At 36.6% G+C, this 19,590-nt stretch overlaps 2 protein-coding genes across 2 annotated transcripts; both read left to right on the top strand.

Moving 5' to 3' along the window:
• Positions 1-270: 270 nt before the first annotated feature.
• Positions 271-8,642, top strand: LOC145779648 (uncharacterized). The gene is made up of 9 exons (XM_082591286.1): positions 271-377; positions 1,747-1,955; positions 2,440-3,161; positions 3,566-3,732; positions 4,135-4,219; positions 4,435-4,605; positions 5,078-5,241; positions 5,493-5,696; positions 6,415-8,642. Exons 2-9 carry the CDS (start codon positions 1,785-1,787, stop codon positions 8,625-8,627), a joined length of 3,897 nt encoding a protein of 1,298 aa, XP_082447412.1. The 5' UTR covers positions 271-377; positions 1,747-1,784; the 3' UTR covers positions 8,628-8,642.
• A 730-nt stretch (positions 8,643-9,372) lies between these two features.
• On the top strand, positions 9,373-15,608 carry LOC145779650 (CCR4-NOT transcription complex subunit 11-like). Its single transcript, XM_082591288.1, has 8 exons — positions 9,373-9,554; positions 9,965-10,210; positions 11,713-11,926; positions 12,356-12,553; positions 12,933-13,062; positions 14,209-14,338; positions 14,994-15,101; positions 15,285-15,608. Exons 1-8 carry the CDS (start codon positions 9,435-9,437, stop codon positions 15,471-15,473), a joined length of 1,335 nt encoding a protein of 444 aa, XP_082447414.1. The 5' UTR covers positions 9,373-9,434; the 3' UTR covers positions 15,474-15,608.
• The last annotated feature ends 3,982 nt before the right edge of the window (positions 15,609-19,590 follow it).

The following is a 19,590-nucleotide window of genomic DNA, read 5'->3' as shown; positions in this document are numbered from 1 at the left end:
TGCAAATTTTTCATTTGTTTTATTAGGCTATATACTGTTTTAATTTTTAATGTATTGTATTTCACACTTTAAAATTCAAACATTTGTTTTTAAACTGAATATTACCCTAGACATAATTATACTATTTTCCTTAGGTGTCTTAAATTTGCAATCAGTGTGAGTGTACAAAAATATTTAATCATTCAGCAGATTGTTTTAGACTTTAGACTAACATTTCTTCTGCAAGTGTGGCCTCAAAAAACCCACTTGTCAGACACAACAATAATTACATCTACATAGCAACTTCAAGTTAACAAGGAAGGTGAAAGTATAATCCAGATTTGATCACTGCCAACCAGGAGACTGTCGATAGCTTGGGCTAAGTAGCCTGCGATCGAGTAAGTCCTGGTAAACACTTTTTATCTAAGTGTATTTCATCTACAACTGGTGTTACTTGTGTAGAAGGCACAACAATTGCGTTTTGTTTTCATGTTTTTAATCTTGCAAAGTCTTTGACTTTGACCTACTTTTGGCATTGAAAAGTGATTTATTGAATTAATTCTTTATGAAGGTAAGTTGTTCTGCAACAGAGTATGAAAAACGGAGGTCAATTGCCTGGAGTAGGCTATACTAAAATGGGTATAAAAAGTACTGTCACTTTCAATTTCATAGGTTCACTAGTTTTCAAACTTTGTACCTTTAATCCAATATTATGTGGGCCACTGGACCTGTTTGTCAAATTTGTCAATAAACTTATTCTCAATGTAGATCGAGCATTGTCACTTTGCATTAAAACCTCAGCCAAAATGTATATATATAGGATAGGCCTATATTAATAGCCAACGTATTGGCCGACTTCAAAGATCAATGATGGAGATAGATATCTATTTTTAATAACTCAAGAATAATAATGAAAAAAGTTATTATAAAGTGTTAGTTGGAGAAGTTCTGTTTTGGTTTGAACTGCAGTAGGGATTATGTACTCATACTGGTTTGAAACTACTGTTTTAGTAAGTCCACCCATTTGAAAGTTAAAAGACAACTGTTTTCTTCATTATAAGAAATTACTTGTTAATACATGTGATGGATATAAAACCTCAAGAAACCTTGTAATTGGGTCAGTTGTCACCAGAAGTTAACTTTGGCACCCCCATGCTGATGGTGGCATACCAGAATCTTCACTGTTTTTACAATCATTTTGTCTGAAAATTTACTTTTGAAAGTCATAGCTGGTATGGCTACAAAATTAATGAGAATGAAATTGTTCAATTAATATGGGTTTAAAACTTGTAGAAAAAATCCAATGCTGATTTTTTTTTGTGCTTGATTGGTTTTAAGTAATTGCAATATTGTTGCAATAGTTTTTGGGTAGGATTAAAGAAAAAACTTTTTCCCTCCTGTTTTTGCTGTCATCTTTGTTGAGCACCTTTAGCTTCTGTTATTAGAATTTTGTGGGATTAGTATTTCACAAATAAAATGGAATCAGAAAAATCATTTTCAGCTACTAACCATACTTGATTGGATTATATCTACTGCAATATACTCCTTGACATGTCTAATCATACAGTATTAGTTTGTCTTATTGGCTGAAAAGGTAACCTGAATGAGATGGTTGAGTGATATTAGCACAATAATACATTTAAAAGAGGTCTTGAAAGGCATCATAATGTTGTTTTCAGATGTAAGCCACTTCTATGCGTTTGTTTTCAAGTATGATTTTGTTCCTGTAAAATTGAATTTCTTACATATGCTTGCAATTATTCACAGGTGCCCCACTAAGCTGCCATTCCTGTATTATTTCATCAATGCAACCTGACAGTGAACCAAAAACAACTTCCTGTCCTCCCAGATCACATATTGCAGGGGCATTACCATATCAATGCTGTCGCAACTGTTCTAAAAATGGTTTGCCTGTTCATTTGAAGGAACTTCAAATCAATCTTAATGAATCTGTGTACGTTTGTACTCAACACGAGGTGAGTGTTTCATAAAGCACATAAGCATTTATTCTAACAAAGCAGAGAAATTATGTTCTCAAATACAACTTATCATTACTCTTAATATATACTTACAGTCTTAAATTTTACATATTACATATTTTTATTTAGGTACCGTATTGGAATAAAGTTACTTCCAGTAACAATGGTGATGTTAAAGCACTTGTTAAATAACATATGTTAGCCAACTACCAATTCAATGTTGAAAAAACTGTATTATATTAAAATTTTTACAAATAATGGAAAACAATGTCAAAAGAAAGTTTCTTTTTGGAAAGATAACTTATTAATTGTTACCATAGATGAGTTATTGCTTCAAAAATTTAGAATAATCTAATAAAATATATAATAATTTCAAAATTATATTTATATATTGTCAATTGTCATATTATATACCATGAAAATATTGCATATTTTAAACATGATTTCTTCTCTGTGTTCTATTCTTTGTTGTTTTTTTCAGTGTTATTTTCCTCTCATGGAGGCTAATATGGAGTCTTACATCACCAGTCGGACACTAGATAAATGTTTGTCAAGTATGAAAAATCCCTCAACCTACTATTTCCCACCAAACGATATGAAGTTGTCACAAATTCACAAACGCAATGTTCTTAGTGAAGAAAATCTGCTGGAACTCCAAAAACAACAGACTGAATATGATAAGGTTCTAGCAACAAGTTTTTCCCTTTCCAGTTACCTGACTGTGAACAGCATGCAGACTTCAACAGGTTCTGCTAACAATTTGTGTTGCGATGGAGTTTCAATTGTTGCCCAGTCACTGAAATCTGATCCAACTGATGAAACTGCCTCCATGTCTCCTGCTCATTCAGTTCAGTCTGAAAATTCATTTTCTGCATTGCATAAAAAATGTAAAAAAGAAATTATATTAGAAAATCCTTGCATCAAAGAGAATATGTTAGAAAATTCTGTTGTTGGCAAAAGCTTAGGTGTGGACACAACTCAGAACTTGAAAAAAAACATCCAAAGCAATCCTGGTCACAACAAACTTGATTTAGCAGAATTGCCACCACCATCACGGCAATCGATTATGTTGCAGTGGCAAAATGAAAGCAACCTGTGTTGGTTGGATGTGTTACTTCACTGCATTGTGCACAGCAACCTGATACGTATGACAATCAACTGCAACAGACAAGTTTGTAGCAACAACAGCGCTTTATTTTACAGGTATGTGCATTTTTTAGCTGCAGAAAATTGAAGGTTTGACTGTTTGAAGATGCTATTGTATAAAGTGTAGTAGTATCAATGTCATGATAAATGTATTGATCCAATAGCGTGTGTCGCATCAGTGTGAGATGTACATGTGATAATTTTTGTGAAACTGTGCAGTTGGTCATTGAAGTCTCATCCACAAACCCACCATGAAATCATTTAGGACGAAGTACGCTATATCGCTTCCAGGGCAAACGAAATAGAAACATTGAACATGGTTGGACCACATTAGGATTTCACATGCTACCATTGTTTATCGTTGTACTTAAAATTCATATGCCAATCTGTTCAAATAAAATACTTTTATTATCATGTTTAGTACGATACCATATAACTTTTTGACTGCTTTGCATTTATAGATTGTGTTCAACTTTTGATGAAATTCAAGCTGATTATCAGAATCTCACTGCCAAGTATGCTGATCTAAGCAAAATCCCAATTTATGAGACTTTGTATCTTCGCTGCAAGCTTTCTCAAGCTCGAATTGGCGTGTTGAAGTTATTAGAGACAAGTGAGCACATGAAAGGTATGCTCTGCACATCATTACATGACAATATTGATTTTCTGACTGCTTAACTTTTATGAAAATTTATTCAAAAAAAAAAAACGATGCTGATCAATTTTGCAAAGTTATTTTAGTATTGTTTCTGTAGCAACTTGCAAACTCTCAAATAAATTACCACAATTGCATTCTTACCGCTAAAAGCTCAAACATAGTGTAAACACCACTATTTGAAATTATAATTGTTTAGATTACAGTAGGCTACATATACGTTCATCGTTCAGTCTCGCTAGTCACTTGCAGCAAGAACAGTAATTTAAAATAATGTATTATATTTCATGAAAGTTGGTGCTTGTTAACTTTATGCATTTTAATATGACACACAAAAATCCTCATTTAATCATCTTTTTGAAACCAATCCTGTAGGTACTCCAGAAAGTGCCATGGAGTTATTTCCCGCTATTATCAAACTTGATTCTGCTTTGAAAGATCTCTTCACTGTCGACGTTAGGTAGGTAGTATGTTGCCTATTTGTATCATTCAGTAAGCATATTGTAAAATTGCACATTTTGTGTGAAATTGTATTGTGCAAGAAAAGGGCTTGTGTTGAGGACAGGTTCAAAATATCAGAAAACTACCTTGCCTGCATGTTTTGTCAAATCTTAGTTTTTAAATATCAAATGTTTCTACTGGACAAAAATTACAAAGAATAATTTCCTTTGTTAGGTGGGGATTTCGTTGTGGCAAGTGTGGCCATACACAAAATCGGCGAACAACAACGCCCATTGTATCATTTCCTTCTACTACACCTTACTTTCATCCATTAAATGCTACATTTTTGAGACCTTGCTTCAAATGCCAGGCCAAAGACGAATCCATGACCATGACTATGGAAAGGTACGTTGGTTTAATATAAAAATCTTCATGGTGGACTTTAATACGAAATTTGTTGCATTTTTTTTAAATGTATGACAAGTTGATACGTCGGCTACTGCTCCTGATAACTTACCACATTTCTCTGTTTCTACAAAATAGCGAAAAACGCGTGTTGGATTGTTGTGTTTATTATTTAAAATTGCACAACCTTATCGACATGAGGAAGTTTCCACATGTTGGTCAACAGCTAAAGAAAGATGCAACTGAAACTCCTACTTTTTACTCCAGTTCAAACAAACGTTAGATATCCTACTTAGTTGCTACACGAGTACACGTCTCATTTGTAGAAATCTTTCAAAAATACCATCCAAAAAAAGAATGGCGGTTTATCAACAACCAACTTGTAACAACCATAACTTGCTGTTCTTTGAAACACTTAAGCTGCTTTTGATAAATTTTGTAGCAACAGTACGATGATATTTCTGTTATTTAGAATACCTCCTTGTTTAATGATGCACTTCCTACGAGGGCTACCGCACAACCAAGTGCAGGTGATGGATTTTGGAATACAAGGATTTCTGTATTCGGTCTGCGCCCTCATTCAATACACTACAAAGCCATGCAACCATTTTATAGTGTGGATTCGCGATACAAAAGGTAAGTTTAAAATATGTAAATCTAGGCAAATCTAGAAACAAAAACGTTCTGAATTGAAAGTATGTCTGTCGAGAATGGGGATACTTGTATTTGCTACAATGGAGAGGACTGTTGTTTTCCAATTAATTGTTAAATTCTTTGGAAAACGTTAAAAAAGTAATTTCCAAAACTGCGGTGATTTAACTTTTTAAGAGTCATTTTCCGTCTGAAGGAAACTAGTTCCCAAATGACTTGAGGATGTTTATTTTCAGCGAATAAGTGGCTTTGCTGTGATGATTTGAAAGATCCTACCTGTTCCTGGAGGATGGGAACTCCAAAGATTCCAGCTGAGGAAATCCACATGCTCATGTGGGAAAAGCAGGTTGCTGTGTCAACACTTACTCCTGTGAATGGTGCCCCAGATGACAGGAAAAAACATCTACGAAATATCATTAATGAGGCTGTCTTTACATCTGGTAAGAAAAACGTAAAGTAGGCTGTAGTAGGTAGATGTAAAATGGTGTGCGAAGTGGAGTTAAACTGCTGATTAACAAAAAAGTTATAGCCTTTGAGTTTAATTGCTAATTACGACTTGTTTAAGACAACAAACATTTTGAACTAAAACTAGACAACTTTTGAGACACCAAGCATACTGTCGTTCTGGAATATGCTGACTAAGTGGCTATGTAAGTTGTATCTTTTTGTTTACGCTAACTTTGGTGTTTTCAGATTACCTTTTTAAGAAAAGTCCATTTTTTATAAAGAAATATATATATATAACAAAAATGGTATCCGGGCTTTCAAGCGGCATAAGAAATAAATATGTCAACGAGAAGTGCTTTTACCGGGGTCCGCATGTTGTTGCTGTCATCGCATTATTTCCCGCGCAATTTTTAAGGATCGGTTTATAAGGCGGATCAGTATTCTGCCAGAATGACAAACTTAGTGTTAGGACGCATTTTGGAATTAAAACTGCAATCACAAAATGTGCTATTGTAATTTTAATGCACCCAACAATACCACCAAATTATTACACGCTTAAGAGTATGAGAATATTTTTCTAATAGAAAAAGAGAGTAAATGTTTAAGTTAACAAATACGATTTATAGAAGTCCTTGAAAAAAGTGGTCGTAAATGCTCTCATGGTCCTCACGAAAACTATTTTTTTTGAATCCATGTCATTCAATTTTTCAGATGAAGATGATTCTCCTGAGATGTTTACAGACCCGGATGAAACAATTGATCTGACCGATCTGGCATCCACATCATCCAACAAGGACGTGGAGTGCAATGAAAAGGATGCGAGTCCAACAATGCAATCATCGTTTTTTGAAGATGATAATCCCAAATCTTTGACTCATCACGTTAATGAAGATGCTGGATTGACAAACGTCTTCAATGAGTTAAATAACAAAGAAGACAATGATTGCAGCATGTCAGAGTTGCTCAAAAATCAGTTCCAAGAACATATTGCCAGTGAGCGTTCCGATGATAAATCCGGTGATGAATCTGTCACCCATCCGAGTAAGAAGTCTTTGACGTCATCTTCTCACCTTAATCCTATTAACACATTGAGTAGCCCGATTTTCAATCAGACAAGTTGCTCAAACGTAGAAGGTCCGGAATCTTACAGCCCAACAGGTTTAGAGAAATTAAGAAGAAAAAGAAAGAAGGATTCATGGTTTTCTTCATCATCTAGTGAGAGTGATGAAATTCCCCATAAAAAACTCAAAACCGAAGACTCTTCATCACGTCGCCTTGAGGATTATTTTCATGTTCCTTCTTCTATGTTGAAGTCCATTCTTTCACCTGTTGTTGTGATGACAGATTGCCTGAAGACAGTGAGCGAATCTTCAAGAAATCGTCTGCTTTCAACAAGTGATGACGACCATGACTTTTCAACAGGTACAAATAATTCTTTTGAGCATAGAAGTTCCCACAACGAACAATCTTGCAGCTCGCCCGTAAGTGTTGATAGATCTGCGTGTTCACCCAGCAAGGTATCTGGCGATATGTCTCAACATGATAGCATGCCTTTAAATTTGCCAGATACACAATTAAGCTTTAATCACGAAGAAGAAGTAGAGAAAGTTTCACACAATTTTGACTCCAGTGTGTCATCTGCTAACTCTCCTGTCAAACAAGAACAAACAGAACCTTCAACGAATTTGTCGGAAAGTTACATTAATGTGTTAAAGTTTAAAAAGAAAAGCTCAACAGCAGTGGAGCCATATCGGTTCACAGGCAAAGCCAACTATTTTAGTCAAAATAACGCAAGGACTTGTCACGAGTTTTCATCAAATGACCCAGTGGAGTCCGCATCTTCTGATTGTAAATCAGCAGAATATATCTGTGTTGCTCCCCAACTTGGTTCAGAAGAAGACTTCACCAAACACTCTTTCTTACCCCTGAAAGAGGTCAATTCTCAACTTGATTTAGGGTCTAATTCAAACATGCTATTAACACATCACTACGATAAAAATCAACCGCTGAAATCCCTTCTGATTGTGAACCCACCTTCTGTAAAAGATTCTGTTTGTAAAGCTTCAGAAAAAGTGACACCAGCACAACCTGATGAGAAAGAAGCCTTTCCTAACATCAATAGAGATGAAGACTCTTCAGAAGATGATTATGAAGATGATGTTGATGAGTGGAAACCTTCATGGGACAAGAGACGCCAAAAGGAGGCAAAAGAAAGGTTGGAGAGACAAATTAGATTCATTAAACCACCGAGCACACAGACTGTGACGTTTTTGAACTTACCAGTGAAAACCAAGCCAGTTAAATCGAAGTTACTCGTTCCTGATGGGATTTTCAAATCATATGTTTCCAAAGGTACAAACACGCAACACAAGGTCTCTAACATACACCACAGAGCATTGAAGTCAGAATCACAGGAAAGTAGAAAAACAAAAGCTCAATTAAATACACGTTCAAACTATATTATCCCCGACAACCAAAATACTTCCAGAATGTTAAAAAAGAAAAAGATGTCATCCGAATCAACTAGTGATGCTGTAAACTTGGTTCATCAGGATTTTGACAGTGGTTATGGAGGAAATGGTTCCCGATGCTCCTCTGTTGCTGGAGATCAGCAAAATGATCTACCCGAAACAAGTCTTAATTCTTTCACAAATCCATCACGTGACTTACATCCAGCCAATCTCGTGCAACCTGGACCAACTATTAGTTGTCCCCACCTTGCCCCGGATCTTTCATCCCAATCCAATCCTCCTTCAACGTCAAATGATCTTGAAGATTTACTTGACTCTTTGCCACTGGAGATGAATTTAAGCATCAATTCTATGTCGCCAAAAAATCTAGCTTCAAATGACTCAGAAACGAAAGAACTAGTATCTGACGTTTTTGATTTTTCCGAAGATCTATTTTCTTTCTTAAATCTTTGATAATTTTATAATGTTAAATGTTATCAATTTTACTTTGTTTCACCTTTGCTGGACGTTGAAGGGACTTAAAAGTGTTTACTTTTTCTAGCTAGGTTTGTATTTAGAAAGTATCTTCTCCAAAACCTTGATTTAATGCAGCCGATAAACTTTTGTGCATAGTGCCATTAGCGTATCACAAACATATAAAACCAAGTGACACCACATAGTTTAGCATCAAATCAATGCAAAAAACCTATATCGACCATCATGTTCAACATCAATATGTCGCTAAACCACGTGGTGTTAGATAGTTGCAGTTTTATGTGTTTGTGTCTCAACAAAGTGTACTCTCTGCCCATCTTTGTCGTCATGGTGGTGCACATCGTTCAATATTGAGCTCAAAATCTTTGCTGGGATTTCCAAAAATTAGAAGTTTTTTATTATTGTGGTTTGTGTTTTAGACTTTCAGTGAATTGAAATAATGTGCATCCTGGTAATATGTTGTGGCAAGGTTTATCATGGAAATTTCTTAAAAATTACAATTTTATCTGTTGCGCTGCCATGCTTGTAGTTCTCTACGAATGCATAGTTAGTTGCATTGAAAGATATCATTCTGTTTACAAGATAGTGGTAATAGATTTATGTGTGCTCTGTTTCATAAACGTTTACTGTTTTTATTTTGTATTGCTCATGAATCGTTGTTATTCCCCCTTTGTACTTCATAGCAAGTGCTGCCAGTCAGTTCCATTTATTATCTTTTTTGTATCTGTTTTAGAATAAATTATTGGTAGGAGTAATAATAAAGTTTGTGAGACATTGCTCTGCAAGATGTCCTTATCACTGAAAGAGTTGAACAATCTGCTCGGTTTTCTACAAGAAGACGAACTGGTCAACCAACCTTTCGATTCCTTCACACCAGCCCTTCAGAAAGCAGGCTTCAGTAAGCAGGTGATGGATTGGGTTTCGTTGCTGAAGAACCTTAATAAAATTGCTCAAAAGTTATCATCTTATTGTTTGTTTTTTATATTATTAATACTAGTTTACCATTGCCAGAAACGTTGCCACCAATGTAGCCAGGGGCAGGGGGTTGTAGAATGGTCATGCCAGTGAGCAGGCACCCATTGTTGTTGAGTCACGTGATCGAAGTCTTCATGGTCAGGCGAGCAGCTGACCCGATGACGTACCGTTTTACTTCTTATATCTGTTGAAGCTAATTTGCACTGTAACCGCGTACTTGCGATTGAATGTTGTCACAGCAGACTAACATAGAAAAATAATTCATGTAAAATCTGTATATAGGCACGAGTTTTGTCCTCACGAATGAGATTTGAGACTGGGATTTTTAATACTATTTGCAGGACCATTTTAAAGTTGGTTGTTCGGTAGTGATCCTGCTACAACACAAAGACTTGCTTCCCGGCCCTCACCAGCGCTTGGCAGCCATCTACCTGTTGTATGATATGTATCGTTCGGAGCCTGTCGCTGCCAATCCATTTGCACCGGTCTTTGTGCATCTCTTGCAACCCACCCTCGAGAATAAGCACTCGACACATTTTGGTCACATTCCTCCTATTTCTCCACCTGAAAAGGCTTTTTTATCGCAAGTAAGTTTGCAAACTACCGCACCACATGGCGGATAATACCAAACCGCGCCATAATGCGCACCGCAGTAAGCTCCACATTGAGCAAAAAAGTGCACTAACATTTGGTTCTGCAAGTGAAAAATCAAGATGTCGCGACAATGCTTCAATTGTAAGCATGTGCGTTTGAAGAACACTTTAAAAATAGCTTCCCATTTATTGGCACTTAGTGGTACGAATAGATACCACTTCACCACAAGCAATAGCCTAACGACGTGATCTGAGCCAGTGATTAGCGTTCACAATTGCTTTTACAACATCCAGGATCGAGTTTCCGAAGAAAGTTTATTGCTAAATCTGGCAATATCACAGTAGAGATGATGGATTGCACATTTTTACCATATTCTAATGTTAGTTTGATGTATTATGTGCAGGGATGGGTCTGCTACTATTCGGCGAGTCCAATTCGGCTAGTCCGATTCGGCGGGTAGCCACTTTAACAAGTCGAAATTCTGCCACTGAAATTGATTAGAATGAAACCGCCAACCAATCACAAGCTACGGTTTAAGTGACGTAAAAAATGGCAAAAAGAAGATAATAGAAAGAAAATTAAGTGATGGTTTTTTTGTCAGCTGGTTGGCTTAGGGGTTATGATTAGGGCTAGAAAGTAGTCATTTCATTGACGCGGGTTCGATTCCCACTACTGCTATTGCTCTTTTTCTTCTGTAATTACCAAATAAAGTTCAAAGCAAGCATTAACTCTCTGGATGAGTGCGAGAAGGATCACAATTGGACGGTAGCCTCTTATAACATGTTCTGATTGGTTGGCGGTTGCATTGTAGTCAATTTCAGTGGCAGAATTTCGACTTTTTAAAGTGGCTACCGATTCGGCGAGTGCCCTATTCGGCGATTTTTCGAAATTTGTTTTTAAAATTATCGGGTACCGTAGCCTAATTAGCATTGCCGCTTTTACATCGTTTTAACGTCGCTAAACGTTCAAATAACCCCCTAACCCTTAACCCCATAACCCTTAACCCCCTAACCTTTAACCCCTTAACCCCCTAACCCTTAATCCCCTAACCCTTAACCCCCTAATCCTTAACACCCTAACTCTTAACACCCTTAACCCCCTAACCCTTAACCACCTAACTCCAACCCTAACCTCTAACCCCAACCCCTAACCCTAAAACGGCAATGATAATTTAGGATATTTTTAAATTATAAAAAAAAATTTTTTAAAAAATTAAAATTTTTTAAAATTTAATCAAAAATTAAAAAAAAAAAAAAAAAAAATCGCCGAAAAGGGCTCTCGCCGAATAGGGCACTCGCCGAATCGGACTCGCCGAAACGAGCCATTCTGTGCAGGGGTACCAGACTAGATTATGTGTAATAAAATCTACTTGTAACGTTAAGGACAAAGGGTTATGGGAAAACTAACAGCATCACTTGCATAATATATCAATTACACCAACAAATAAAAAAATGCAATAAATCGGTTTTAAAATTTCTCTGCAACCATTTCGCAGCTTATTTCTACGCCACACAAAGATCTTTTGAAAAAGACACCTCACATAGTTTTGACCAGTGAAAGTGGAGCTTCAGATATAATAAACAACCACAGTTATGACGTGAGCGGACTGCAAGTATCTTTGGTGGAAAAGCAGTCGCAACTGCCAGCGGTGAACAAGGCTGGTGTGTCCTGCGTGATACCAAATCCTGACACGCTTGAACCTGATGCAGGTACGTAAAAGCTTTCATAAACTTTGCGGAGAAACTGATAGCTTTTCTATTGCTGCTCTGATCAGTATTTACTTTTTAAATGAACGTTAGCTTATCTTTAAACGCCCTATTAAACTTTGGCAAGACGCACGTGATCGATCTAATTTGATACCTACGTTGAGAGAGATAACTTGTCCGGATTAACATTTTCCCAGTTAAAAACTGTGTGACGTGAGACGCTTCAATTCAACCCCAACCAACAAAAGTTGCCGTGTTTGTCGCTATTACGTTGAAATAATGTGAAAATGATAACTTTAAGTGGCCGGTCCGGTTGGATGTAGCATTTATGCACACAATCTCGTAATATAGCTTGATTATTATTTTTATTAAAATAGTTTTGCAAATGGCAATTTTACCATGAGATTAAGTATCCAACCAATTCATGTTTAGAAACTTCACCCCAAAGTGTTAAAGAAAGTGTGTTGACGGGTAGTAAGGCCCCAGTTAAAAACTATCTCCGTCCCAACTTTATCCGTCCTGCCCCACCTCTTCACCCCTGTCGCGACGAACTCTTGTGGATGAACCCAAAAGACCCCTCAAGACACACTTTTGAGTGGGATACTAGCATGACACAAAATACTAATACAGGTACAAGTCATTAGTTAAGTGATTTATTTTTGACTAAACTTTGTAATTTATATTCTTGATAAACTATTTTGAAATTATTCATGCGGTTCGGTTAAAGCAGTGGTTTTCAAGAGTGATTTTAGGGACCAAAATTTCATTGCAAATCACTAACAAACATGGTAGGATGCAAGTATATGCTGCTATAAATGGGCAGAAGATATACTTATCACAGGCTCTAAAGGTTTTACCGCCCATGAAAACAAACCAAGTTCTCTGTATACAAGTACAATAAACATTCAAAGGTCTTTAAAATGGAAGATAAGTGAATTGACATACTGACAGTGAAATATAGTTTACAGTTCGTTCATTTATTGCTGATATTGCGCTTTTACACTTACAGTTGTAGAAGTGAAACGACTGATGGCGAAAGCATTTCGAAGCACACTAACCAACGCGCAGCAGCAACAATTGCAAGCGGAATTGTCCAATGATCATAAACTTGTCTATCACGTCGGTCTAACTCCTGCCAAGTAAGATGGTACTGCTATTTTGCATTCATCCAATGCTGGCATTTGCACAACAAGCTAACTTCTTAGTGTAATTTATTAAGAGTCGATTTCGCTATAGTAATAGCATCTTATTCTTCAGCTAGCACATGTAAAAAAGAAAATTTGAAAAATACGTAAAACGAACAAATAAAGCAAACTCCGATATTATCAACATTCATAGACATTTTATTTTATATGTAGATGATACAGCTTCGGTAGAGAGTTTGTCTTGTTGAACCATAGGCATACGAAGCCGCGCAACGTTATCAAGTTTAACATATTAAAGATTATTATATTTACAAAAAACACAAAGCTACGCAACTATTAAATATCGAACGTTTTCGACATCACAAGATGTGATGTAGATGGTTACATAAAATTAAAATCAAAAGCTGCAAGCCTAAATCTTACAGTGATGTTCTGTCACGATTTCCAACAATATACTGGTAGGTCTACTGGTACAAAGCTCAAGAAATACATGACCATTATCATCATCCATCAAGTAAATTACAGCAGTTCAACAAGGCGAATACAAAGAAAAACAATTTAGTTAGCAGTCCGTTGCCATAAGTTTACATTTCCCTGCCAAGTAAGAATTACTATCACTAAAAAAATCAGGTTATGATAATTATCTTTTACCACATCTCCGATTTTGTAAGTCTAATGAAAGACATTAACACACAAGGCGACTTTTTCTGTAAATTATTGCAACAAACCGATCCAAGATATATTCACACTGGTTTAAAGTTGTACGTTGGGATTAGAATTTTCTTGTCATGTCACGCCTATTCTCACCCACTGATTGTGCTAAATTGGCGTCCCAGTTTCGATTCGCGTCGATACACATGCACTTAAAACTTGCAACAGAAAGCAAGGCACTGGTCATAAAATAATACACCAACTGTATTTTATCATGGAGTGAAGTTTATTTCATCAATTAAATCCATTGGAAAAATTAATCTTCGCGTTCGCCTAGTACAGCTTTTGTGTTTCGGATAAAATTTATGACTGAGACCTAAAATGAGAGCCTACGTGGAACTGTTCATCCCCCACTTTGGACTACTCATTTGACATGAATTTCCACTCTTGAACAATTATATTATTGGACAACGCTTCCGTTGTTTTTAGACTGCCTGAACTTGTCGAAAATAACCCGCTGGTCGCTGTAGAAGTCCTTCTCTTATTGATGCAATCCAGCCAGATAACCGAGTACTTCAGCGTTTTAGTTAACATGGAAATGTCATTGCACTCAATGGAGGTGAGAGATTTACCAGCTGCGTTTACATTGAGATTGTCTATGTTTGACTAAATCTTTCTCTTAAGTGACACGTGCATTCGAAATAGAAGCTACTTTTCTCAGCCATGCTTCATGTTAGGTATCAGTGAACAAAACATATAAAATAAGAAGTTAAAAGTTACGTTTATATCGAAAAAAAAAATGTTTAAAAGGATACAAAGGAATTTACTATTAGACGAGCCAGTTCAGTCACAAATGGCTAAAAATCTAGCTGCTAACTGATCGAGATTGATTTTTAGCTATTTATGATTGAACTGACTCGTGTGAAAATAAATTCCTTTGTATTAAAGACATGTAGCCGAGTCGTTCATATCAAGCATTGTTGTGGGTTTGACACCTGTCAGATGATATTTCATTTTCTTGAAGTTTAAAAGGACCTTCATTTGCACTGTGGCCAGAGTAAAGGAAATGTCTTTGTTTTGCTGGTTGCCTTAGGCTACAGTACCAGCCATCAAACCAGTGTTTTTTTTTACATCGATTTAACGTCTGTATAAAAAACGACTAATTTCAAGACTGGGCAATCGAAAGTTGTGTGGGAAATTTAGGTGATTTGCATCGTATTGATTTCGAACAGTGATCCACCGAAAATACATAACGTATTTCCACACGACCATAGGTAGTGAACAGATTGACAACAACCGTCGAGCTTCCTACAGAATTCATCCATCTCTACATTTCAAACTGCATTTCGACTTGTGAAACCATCAAAGAAAAATACACTCAAGTAAGTCATGTAACAGATAGGATATGGATTCGACTCTTGACAGTAGCACTAAAAGTGAAAACGTGTGTTGAGATTGATCAGTAATCCACGATTGAATTGAGTTGGGACCTTAAAATAACGCTTTGTGATGTCTAAGTAACCTCAACCATGGCTTTTTGTTCATAATTCCTTGTGTTATCTTAGAATCGTTTAGTGAGGTTGGTCTGTGTGTTCCTCCAGTCATTGATCCGGAACCACATTATCAACGTCAAAGAAATCTTCATCGAAGTCCAAGCGTTTTGCATCGAATTCAGCCGCATAAGAGAAGCTGCTGGGTTATTCCGGTTACTGAAGCAGCTTGACAGCAAAGAAAATGAAGCTGCTAAAAGTTGAAGTTTCGTTTCGAAGACAGCTGATATTTTGTCGAAGCTGTCAAAACAATGTATCCTCAAACCATCTTTCATCACCGCTTACATTTTTATTGTTTTAACGTAAAGGAAGTGGGTCTGGAAATAAAACTTTAGTATTCATGCGAGTGATAGATAGTTTCATATTGCAGCGTCCATTTAAGCCACTTTCTAGCGCGTCAATTGGCTACATTACATCATGACTACCTGGAGATGCGGCTTGATTTGCATTCTTCCGCTTGCTATCAGCTTGATTAAACGGTTGTTTTACTTAATTTTTCTCACTTTTGCTGCTTTTTCCAAGACAACAAAAAGCTTTTATATCATCGCGAGTCACCCAAAAATTAAAAAAAATCTTAGAAAAGGCCGTACCGTACCTCCATATAGCGGTGAATAGCATCTATCATAAATTTCTGATCTACAGTATATCAAGAGGGCGCATGCTTTTTTCTGCCCAGGGCTTTCATACCTTTCGAACGCTCTAGATTTTTTATTATTTTTTATCTAGGATGATTAGTAGGGTGTTTCATTTTTTCACCATTTTTGAAATTCAAAATGCCTGGGGTCCCATCTGGTGGTATTTGGGGAAAAAAGTTTATACCCCAAATTTTTTTTCAATTATGACGTCATATTGAGGTGGTCCACGAGGTTTGAAATTTTTGGACCTCGAAATTTGGCCGTATCTCCGAAACCGCTCATCATAGATCGACAAAATTAGTATCAAAATGCGCAGAAGGGTCGCTTTCCTATACCTGATGTAGAGAATATTAAGGTCTATCTGCTTCAAAAAAAAAGTTATTTTAAAAAATCTGATTTTCTGTCTATTTTCTCCTGATGAACAGAGATCAGGTGATCCAGATAAAAGTTTTTCTGTATTTTTCCATCTTAGAAGCTGCTATTGCGTAATATTAGTCCTTGTTCGTTTAGCAAGAGATTAAATGGTAATTTGAAGGTATTACTATTATAATATTAATGTAACCGTTGAGAAAGAGGTATGCTGCTCACCTGCTTTAGATTAAGTGTCATTACGGCATTGAGGTCAGGTATTTGTAAGTCGATACAAAACTTCAAGGAATTGGAGAGAAATGTGCTTCTCCTGAATTCAGACATAGTCAGTCACTATTTTTACTCGAGGAAAAAAGTAGCCGAAACTAATCCTAAGTTTTTGAAGAAAATACCCCATTTCAAAGATATGAAAGATGTAGTTGGCATATGGAACAAAGCTGGTCTTCCAGTGCATAGCAAACAGAGAAACCTAGCACTTCTGGCATACAATCTGCCAAAGCATCGGCACTACTCTGTTTGAAACAGAGAAAAAGAAATGAAGTAGTTAGATGTCTACACAGTAGCGAAAGCGACTCTGATGGTGACTTGAATTGGGAAGATCATAAGGAATACGAGCCTCTGAAACCAGCTGTTTGAGGAAAAGTGTACAAGAAAGTACATTCTTTTTCCATAAATGATAGAAGTTGTGTACTTGCTGATCGTAGGATGACTTCGGTACGCCAGCAGTCAGACCTTCTGAGGTCGGTTCTTGGAAAAGATCAAGTAGCTGTAATGCTGCATCACCTTCGACAGTATACCGCCAACGAGAGAAAATTCTGTGATGGAAAGTGAGAACCTTCTCAACTCAGCTTCTGCCATGCAGTTATGTTATGATGGGCGCGTTGTCGATAAAGTAGGTCGATACGTTTTCTTGGGCCAACTTGTTGATGATAATGGCATGAAGCACGAAAGTGTGCTTGCTGTTAAATCTTTTCCCAAGGTGTGTCGGTCACTGCAGTACTGATTTTTGGCACCATCATCCAGTAGGCTTGCAGAGTTCAACTATCCCAAATATATTCAGTCATGGCTGATATAACTGCTCTCAACACAGGAAAAAAGTCCGGAGTCAATACTCGACTGGTCAATTATTTTAATGATGAAGTTGGTCATGATATTCATACCCTTTAATGCATGTACCATATAAACGAAATATATCTTTCCCATGTCATTTCTTTTGTGGACGGCGCCAAGAAGAGTCCCGGAGCACTGCAAGATGGGGCTTTACCAGATAGCAAGACCAGACAAGCCCAGTACTGAAACCTTAACACCAACTATTATTACGCAATAACAGCTTCCAAGATGGAAAAATACAGAAAAACTTTTATCTTAATCACCTGATCTCTGTTCATCAGGAGAAAATAGACCGAAAATCAGACTTTTTGAAATAACTTTTTTTCTGAAGCAGATAGACCTTAATATTCTCTACATCAGGTATAGGAAACCGACCCTTCTGCGCATTTTGATACTAATTTTGTCGATCTATGATCAGCAGTTCCGGAGATACGGCCAAATTTCGAGATTTTGAGGCCCAAAAATTTCAAACCTCGTGGACCACCTCAATATGACGTCATAATTGAAAAAAATTTGAGGTGTAAACTTTTTTCCCCAAATACCACCAGATGGGACCCCAGGCATTTTGAATTTCAAAAATGTTGAAAAAATGAAAACCCTAATGATTAGCTAATTATCAGCTAGGATCATTCTTGCTGATCAAATTTTCATATTTTTTTGTTACATCATGAAGGGCAGTTTTTATCGGCTACCGTAGCCTAAATAAGGGGTGCCCATAGTTTTGTAGCCGCAGGCCGCATTAAACTTTTCACTCTTTTTGTCCTTGAAATGCGACTTAGCTTTAAGATTGTATATTACAGGGTAATCAATCACGAAACGTTTTTGGTTAACTTACATCAAGACATAGCGATAGCGCCATGAATCAATACAATAAACTCTTAGTTTATTTGTTTGCAATTTAACACCATTCCAATGAGTTAAAATAACCTAGAAATCACAGGTTAAATAACCACTCATCACAGTGACCTTCGCAATATCCCACTCGCGACTGGATGTCCAATTGTCCACACCACCTACATTGAATGAACTCAATAAAGCTATCAAACAAAGCTCCTGGACCAGACAATATTCCGCTAGAGTTTCTTCCAGGGTTATCTGTAATTACGGGATTGGAAACTCCATGGAACTGAAAACACTTTTATACACCAGTAGTAGGGTCACTGTTCTTTGCGTCGCTGTGATAAAGGTTTACATAAGATGACCTTAAATAATAGCAAGTAGTGAACAGACAAATGGAATACAAACAAGGCAAGTAAGTCTTACTTGCCTTGTTTGTTTGTATTCCATTTGTGCAATTCTATCGTAGGCCTATTTTGTTTGCTGCTAAATTATTTCAAAACCGAGTAGGGCAAAGTGGGGCGTGTTGTCACAGCACGATTTCCATGTGATAGGCTAACCCAAGCGCATAACTACGCGTTTTCAATTCTCTTTCGTACAAGCAGTGAAGGTTAATAAATTTGTCACCACAGCAGAAATTATGAGGAGTGCCATTGAATTTTGGGCAAAATCAGGTTTTATAACTAAGTTAAAAAATGGTCTGGCAAACTAAGGTATGATCATAACTGATCAGGAAAGATACCATTCGTTTGCTTTAAGCCTGCTATTTTCATCATACCAAACAGATAAGGCATGCAAGTAGAAATGTAGGCCTACACATGATTGTTGAAACCACGTGATTTCATACCACGGGGCGTGTTGTCACAGCTGTGACTACACGCCCCATGGTGTGCATTTTTGATATTAAGAAATATATTTTTGCTTACACAACGAGGTAATATGCGACTTATGCGTATTTGTTAAAATACAACGCTAAAATTAATATTAGATAAAGGATACACACATATATTCGATAGTGACACATAATTCTCAAGATGACATTTTTATTGCTTTTGACAATGGGTAGGCTATAAACTTTTTACCAATATGTTGTAGATTAATTTCTATGCATTTCGTGTATTTTTTTATTCGTTCAGCCTGTATTAAAACTATTTTTTATTGGTTTCTGTCATATTTTAATCATAAAGTAGGCTATGTGCAGAAATTTTGTGACAACACTCCCCGGGGTGGGGCGTGTTGTCACAGCCCATTTACTTGCATTAAACATGCATTTATGTAAAAACGAAATAATCTAGAAAAACTTTAGCTGTAGCTAAAAGAAGTCAAATGATACCTTTTTCAATTGCACTATCTAGCATCTCGATACCATT

The sequence above is a fragment of the Aplidium turbinatum genome, chromosome 11 (genome assembly GCF_918807975.1).
Source record: "Aplidium turbinatum chromosome 11, kaAplTurb1.1, whole genome shotgun sequence".
NCBI lineage: Eukaryota > Metazoa > Chordata > Ascidiacea > Aplousobranchia > Polyclinidae > Aplidium > Aplidium turbinatum.
Note: the sequence above shows the minus strand (reverse complement) of the source record. Positions and strands in the feature narration are given on the sequence as shown.